Genomic DNA, 7,599 nt, shown 5'->3' with positions numbered 1-7,599 from the left:
AATCTCCAACTCCATTGATTCTCCGTAAATTATTCTACTGATTTATTTTATGATTTTATAATTTTTTTCCCCAAATCTTCATCCTTAGCTCCTTAATTGGCGTGTAGAAAATAAACACATTGTGATCAATATCTAATGCTTATGTGCAAAACAACTGATAACATAAAGGGCAATACCTTAAAAATTGAGCATTTTATCAAACAGATTGTGGTCAATACCTAACCCAAAACCAATCCAAATCCAACTCTCAATTCAGTTAATCTTATAAAACATTAACTGCTAATCACAAAGGGAGCAAGTAGTGTAATAAGAGGCCAGAAAAAAGAAATAAACTCAGACGATTGAATAAGGTAGTGTTTGAGAGAGCTTCTTAAAAGCAATTCTCAGCTTCTCCGTTAACAAATATTTGAAATTTTGTGAAATTTTGTTAACGAAAAGTTGAGAAGTGTTTCCTAAAAACTCTCCCAAACACCACCTAAGAGAGTTTGCATTACAGTAGTAAAAATAAACTCAATATGAAAATAAAATAGTCTAGATTACTTGTGGCGAGCAAGATATGCGTGAGGAAGAGTAGAGACGACGAGGAGATCCTACTTCACTTCTTCGATCCCTTCGAAAACGAGTAGAGATTGGCCTCTTCGCGGCATTCACCACCAACCAGAGAGCAAGGGTAGATAAAATGACAAAGAAAGTAGGAGGAAGTAAGAACAGCCCACTTTTGGCACTAAGGTAGTGTTTAACTTCTAAGAAGCACTTCTCAGCTTTTTCTTAATAAAATTTCACAAGATTTCAAAATTTTGTTAGGAAAAGCTGAAAAGTGCTTCCTGTAAGCTCTCTCAAACACTACCTAAATCGTGGGCTTTTTAAAAAAAATTTCCATTGGGCCACGGGGCTAAAACAAACTTTGCCCAATTCTAATACATGAAAGTTTAAAAAAATAAATTGGAGGACCACCCGGGCTGAACGCGGCTCCGCCCTTGCGTGCTTTGCCTCTTTACCAAAATTTCCGTCTTTTTATAAAGATCATCGCCAGCATTTTCACTTCAAGAAGATGAGTAAGTCAAGCCCAACCTTTTCATCAGATTCAAACAAACAAACAAAAAAAAAAGAGAGAAAACAAGGAAAGGGAAAGGTATTATCTCCTATTAGCTGTAAATTACCCAGGAAAAATCTGTACCCAATTAATGGTGAAGGTATACGTTTCAATGAACAACAGAACAAGTGCTCTATCAGCCTTGGGTAAGCAAAGGATAATTGGACCAACTTTACAGGAAGAACCATTGGAATTCCAGCAAACTAAAAAGGTAGCAGCAGTCATTTGGCCAGCCTAAAACCATGTAATTAGACATATTCGTGCGTGTTAGGGACCTAAGCCGGCTGGGTTTAAATAGTATAGAGGGTTCTGTAAACTTGTGTAGATTGGGCCTAAATCATGTCTTCTTAGAAAACTTTCATAAATTGAAACTAACAAAATTTTTCATCAGTAAAAGTAAGTATGAAATTTGATGAAGAATTTCTATGGTGATCCAAAAAAGGAATAATAGAACTTGTGTACAGCGTCGCATGAAGATAAAGTTCAGAGTATTATGGTTGGCAAGAACAAGTGCACTGTGCAAACAAACTGTAAAAACGAGGGAACAAAAATAAACTGACAAGAAGAAAGCATTCCCGTCCAACGCAGAAGATACAACTAGTTCAGGACAAATACTTGTTTGATGGGACTGAATAACATTAGATAAGAGAAGATTAGCATACCTCCAATGTTTAAAATTCTTGCACCGGCTCACACAACCTAGCAGGTTAATGGGTCATTCGCATTCAACATCCCCTACACTTAATGCGTTTGACATTCACCTCCCTTGTCATGTGTAAAAATTATATCATGCAAGGGAGATAAATGCCAAAAACATAAAGTGCAAGGGGGAATGCAAATTACCCGTATATAAATCAACAATCAGTGTGACAATGCTCTCATCTCAAAGACAGCAAAACAATATCAGGCAAATTTCTAATTTTCTTCCAGTCTATCGGTTCCTGATAGAGCACCAATTCTTCTATCAAATTTCCCATTTTTGTTATATCACTCACTCATTGCCGAGGAAGACAGCTATTCCAGGTCCATGAATCCGTATTCTTGGAAGCTCAAAGCTGGAGCAATCGAACATGAACAAACTTCAACACCCAATGGCAAGATTCATAATATCTTCCAATGGAATATCATCATGCGAAATCCTGATTACACGTGTCAACTCTTTCAAAGTTTGATAAATTTCTTGGCAATTAGGGTGAGAATTATCCTCCGCATTAAAAGCATGAACATCGCCATTTAATTCCACCCAACTCAAACCGGGTACCTTTTTAACTCCCATCTGCCTCATCAGTCTCTTTACACTAGCCTTCTCATCCCACCTTTTAAGATGTCCATACATGTCGGAGAGAAGGACGTAACTGCAGTGTTCTCCAGGTTCTATATCCAGCAAATGGCTAGCGATTTGAGTCGCTAATTCTATGTCACCACAAGCCCGGCAGGCACCTAATAGAGTTTTCCACACCATTGCATCAGGTTCAAATGGCATTTCTTCTATCAGTTCCTTCGCTTCCATTAGATGTCCAGCCCTGCCTAGTAGGTCAACCGTACACGCAAAATTTTCCATTTGCGGCAGAACTCCATATTTAAGTTCCATTGACCGTAAAATTTCGAGGCCTTCTTCGACCAAACCAATGTGGCTACACGCTGTGAGAACAGCAACAAAAGTGATATGATCCATCTTCACCTTTCGCTCAGCCATTTGGTAAAAGAGGTCAAGAGCAATTTTACCTTGCCCATGTTGTGCATACGCAAAAATGATAGAGTTCCATGTCACTGAACTTCTCTTATGTGATCCCTCAAAGGATTTCCATGCATCATCAACCATGCCACATGTTGAGTACATAAATATCATTGCACTCGCTATGAATTCATTTCCCTCAAAACCTGATTTTAGCACCATGACATGAATTTGTCGACCCATCTTGTGGGTGGCCAAATCCGAGCAAGAACGTATGGCTGCCGCAAAAGTATATTGATCAATTTCGAGATATTCAAGATGCATATTCTGAAAAAGCCTCAAGGCATATTCACTCAGCCCATTTTGGGATAAGCCAGTCAAAATTGTATTCCAGGAGACGAGGTCCTTTACGTCCATGTGTTCAAATACTTTCATAGCATTTTCCTCGGAGCAGCTATTAGATTTCAAATACATAGAGATCAATGCATTAGATACATGTGTTAACTGTTCTAATCCCCTCTTTATTACTAAACCGTGCAAGGTTTTCCCTTGGCCTTGTACTGCATCTCCAAAACAGCCACTCAATATACTAGAATAGGAGAAGGCATCCAACTCCAGCCTCAGTCTCATCATCTCTAAGAAGAGATCAAAACCACACTCTTCTAGATCACTTTGCATATAAGCTGCTAACATTGAGTTCCATGTAACTAAATCCCTGCACCCATCAGCACCATCAAACACTTTGTTAGCATCTTCAATGCATCCACATTCTGAATATGCAGTGATCATAGCATTAAGAACAGTGTTTTCAAACTCTAAACCAAGTTTCATTATCTTTCCATGAAACTGCCTCATCAACTCATAAAATTCAACATCATGAAGCAAAGTTAAAAGTGGTGCGAATGTAGCATCATCAATTCTCACTCCTTCCGCATCCATACACCTAAACAAATGAAAACAATGAAAGAAATCGCCAAAATCTGCATAACCAGCAATCAAAGCATTCCAAGACACGGTATTCCGCACCAACATGAAATCGAACACCTTATTCGCATCCACAACCTTACCGCACTTCACATACATATCCAGAAGTGAACTTGCAGCATACACATTTTCATCAAACCCTATCTTGACAACATCCGAATGAACCTGTTCCCCATTCATGAGTTCACCAGCTACACCAATGCCCTTCAGCATGCTTCCAAAAGTGTAACCATTGAACACAAACCCGTGTCTTTTCATAGATTTCAAGACTTCCCACGCACCCATAAAGTTTCCGGAGTTCACATATCCGGTAATAATAGTGTTCCAAGAGGTCGTGTCTCTGTGGGTCATTTCTTTGAACAGTTTGAGAGCAGTGTCTGATTCTTTGCATTTTATGTAATTATTTATGAGGTTATTGGCAGTATATATATCTGCAATCAGCGATAATTTGATGATTTGGCAATGGGTTATTGCAACTTTGGCTAAATTTGGAAGAGAGGTTTCAGTTAGCAAGTGCAGCGGCCTCATTCATGATAAGTCGATGCTTGCTACAAAGCAAACAAATGCGGCTTTACAAAATTACATAACAAATTCAAAGTGTTTGAAAAAATGGAAAGAACTCAAAAACCTCTAGAGTTGGAGCCCCAATGTTATGGGCACCCAAAATCAGGCATGTGGCATTGCAATCATAGTAAAGGTGTTCCAGATAATGCAGGAATTTATCTTCTATCATCACTAGTTAAAATCTTTGAGAAACCAAACCCAAGTGATGGATATGAATCAATGAAGCATATACATCAGCATCATCAATATCGGGAAGGCTGTCATCTGAAGCATTGTTTTTAGTTCGATTTCTTCTCTGCCTTAACCTTTTTTAACTCCAAAAATTCCTTTATTGATGTCAGGATTTCCAGTTGAAGCACCTGGAAGATATAATTTGGTGAAGTTCACAACCCAGCATCTATAATTCTTACAAAAAATCATGTCACAAAGACTAACATGACCACATTATTGATGGAAAAAAGCAAGACTACCGTTAAGTTCCTTACAACCGACTGCAGAAAGTAAAGCAAATGGTTCTTTAAAAATACAAAAAAACTATTATTATACTTTCAGGTTTCAAAAAATTTTTGACCATAAAATATAAAAGTTAATGGAATTAATATTCTTTATAAAAAATTAACAAGCACATAATAGTGTTATCAATTTTTTAAGTTGCTGCACACAAAGCGAATTCAAAGCATTCAAAAACTGAAATTTTGTAGAATTGATTGTTTCCCGTCTTACCAAAAATTATAATTGATAATAATGTCAAATCTTTTAAAAACATATAGCAGCCCCACGTCGTGTTTCGACCGTTATTTCAATATGTCCAAATAATTAAACTCCTAGCAATCCCTAGAAATTTAATAGGTGACGATGGCTCTAATAACCATAGATATAAAAAAGTTTAAATCAAACCATTTATTATTTTAACAAGATAATGCCAAATCAGAAAGCGTATGCTAGGTGAGGTCTCAGTCCTGGTTGCATATGGGTGACAAAAGTACACATCCCAAACTTAATTCGGTGATAATCTTTATACTTGAACAGGAGAAAAAGAATGAATCAGAATGAGAGATTTTAAGGTTCTTCGATTAGGAATATGATTTATCCAGTGTTCTAAATGGCGGTCCAGCCGTCGAGGCAATCGCCTAGGGGGTGAAGGCGGGAGGTTTAGCCCGTCAAAAAGTCAACAAAATTTTAAAAACCCTAGCTATTAATACATTATACACTCTCCTCAAAACACAATAGCCAACTCAATCACCCACAAGTGCCACAAGCCCTACCTCATTCCACCTCAAACCGCCGAGTCGCAGCCAGCCCACTAAGTTAGAACTTTTAATTTTTAATAAATTCTTGTTCTAATTTTAGAAATTTTATAGTTTTATTTAGTTATGTTTCTTTCGGTGTCTTTCATTTATGCATATATTTCATGATTATATATATATAATTAAGCACAAAAAATAGTGCAATAAAACCACCCAGTGGTAGGTGGTCACTGACAGCCCTTCCACCGCCTACCGCCATTTACAACACCGGATTTACCTAGCAATTCATATTTTTCATGTCCTTTATTATATCACCTACATGTTCAGTTCTTGGTAGTGTTCGGAATTGCTTCTAAAAAGCGCTTTCGAGCTTTTCTTTCACAACATTTTCAAAATTTTGTGTATGAAAAGATGAAAAGTGCTTCCTAGCAGCAATCCCAAATACTACCTTACTCCATCTATCTCTTTTCTTTAGATAAATCAAATCTGAGGCTCATTTCAGTGCATAGATAATATACAAATAAATGAATGACAACATCTTACAGAATAATGGTCAAATAACATACTTAGAAAACAAACATCAATCCTAATGGCGAGCAATCGTTCAAAACCGAATCTACCAAACCGATAGAGCAAAACCAAACCCACCAATTTTTTTCCTGACCAACCGAACTAATCGAATTTCGCTATCGAAACTGACTATACCAAAGCGATTAAAAATTGGTAACCAAAGTAACCAGTTTTAAACACTAACAATTGATTTTATATGCTCAGATGTAAATGTTACCCAATCAAAGCCACTAGAATTAAATCGACTTGGGCATTGAACATGGGCGCCAAAAAATTAGTAGAAAACTCAAAACTGAACAAGTAAATCCAACAGTTTATGAAATCATTTTCGCAGATGAACATGAGAAAAAAAAAACGAGAATCAAGATAAAAAAGATTTACCCGTAACAATGGAGTTCTCGTCCTTTAATTCCAAACTTATGCGGCGTTCAGGGTTAGGGGGCGACAGATCGGATTTCATGTTGGTTAGGAAACAGTGGCGATTGGGTTTTGTTGAAAGCCCAACACAATATAATAATTAATAACAATTGACATTTGAAGCCGTGTTCACTGGGTTTGATGTACTGGATTTAGAATGGATTTAGCGAGATTTGGATTTGGAAATATTATTTTGGTGTTAGATAAAATGAAATTTTAAAATGGGATTGATATTTGATGGGTTTTTATGGGATTTAAATTGATCGGATTTGAATTTATAAAAATAATAAAATTATTTTTAATAATAAATTTATAAACTTTAGTTATAAATTTAAGTTTTTCTAACATTTTTTTCTTACAAAATATCACTTTCTTAAAATTTATGCTAATAAATTCCAATATATATTTTAACTTTTTTTCAAACACCAAAATGGTATTTGAATTCCAATTTCAATTCCAAATTCTATTTTTTAGGTATCCAAACATACTAACCAGTTCCGTGACAATCTCCACGGGTTCAAACTCGGTCAAACGGGTTTCGAAACAAAGCGGGTCCGATTCAACATGTCCTGGGTGACTCTCGGGTTTGGATGGGCCCGCCCCGCATACACACACATATATATATATTTATGTGTGTAATATTATATATAAGATATATATTATATTATATATATATATAATATATTATTATTACTGTATACTATATATATTAACCAGGAATCATAGAAATCAAATTATTATAGGATATTACAAATCAGTGTAGGATATTACAAAATCATACATATGATATTTCCAAATAGTTTGATTATCAGTTCTCAAAAAATTGCTCGAAAAACGCCTAAACGCCAAACCACGACTAAAACGGCTAAAGAGCTGAAAGAGAACTTTCAATCAAATATTTGAACATGTGATTTAACCTACTGATTTAACCCATAATAACTTGATCTATCTTTTATGAATCCATAAACAACATAAGAACCAAGTTTTAAATAATTATATTGTCAGCTCATGATTTAGTACAAAATAGTTTAGCCTGCCATTCAGGCTAA

At 36.0% G+C, this 7,599-nt stretch overlaps 1 protein-coding gene across 3 annotated transcripts; it reads right to left on the bottom strand.

Annotated features, from left to right (window-relative positions):
• Positions 1–328: 328 nt before the first annotated feature.
• On the bottom strand, positions 329–6,636 carry LOC140881325 (putative pentatricopeptide repeat-containing protein At3g25970). 3 transcript variants are annotated; one of them, XR_012149924.1, is made up of 4 exons: positions 6,515–6,636; positions 4,381–4,675; positions 1,756–4,300; positions 329–1,041 (listed from the first exon to the last, which is right to left on the bottom strand). XR_012149924.1 is itself a non-coding variant. In XM_073286532.1 (2 exons), exon 2 carries the CDS (start codon positions 4,278–4,280, stop codon positions 2,175–2,177), a length of 2,106 nt encoding a protein of 701 aa, XP_073142633.1. In that variant the 5' UTR covers positions 4,281–4,675; positions 6,515–6,636; the 3' UTR covers positions 329–2,174. The 3 variants fall into 3 exon arrangements, 1 of the variants encoding a protein (XP_073142633.1); XR_012149923.1 differs by having other exon boundaries at positions 1,756–4,675; XM_073286532.1 differs by having other exon boundaries at positions 329–4,675.
• Positions 6,637–7,599: the final 963 nt, after the last annotated feature.

The sequence above is a fragment of the Henckelia pumila genome, chromosome 2 (assembly GCF_033568475.1).
Source record: "Henckelia pumila isolate YLH828 chromosome 2, ASM3356847v2, whole genome shotgun sequence".
Lineage (NCBI taxonomy): Eukaryota > Viridiplantae > Streptophyta > Magnoliopsida > Lamiales > Gesneriaceae > Henckelia > Henckelia pumila.
This window is presented reverse-complemented; position numbering and strand designations above follow the sequence as displayed.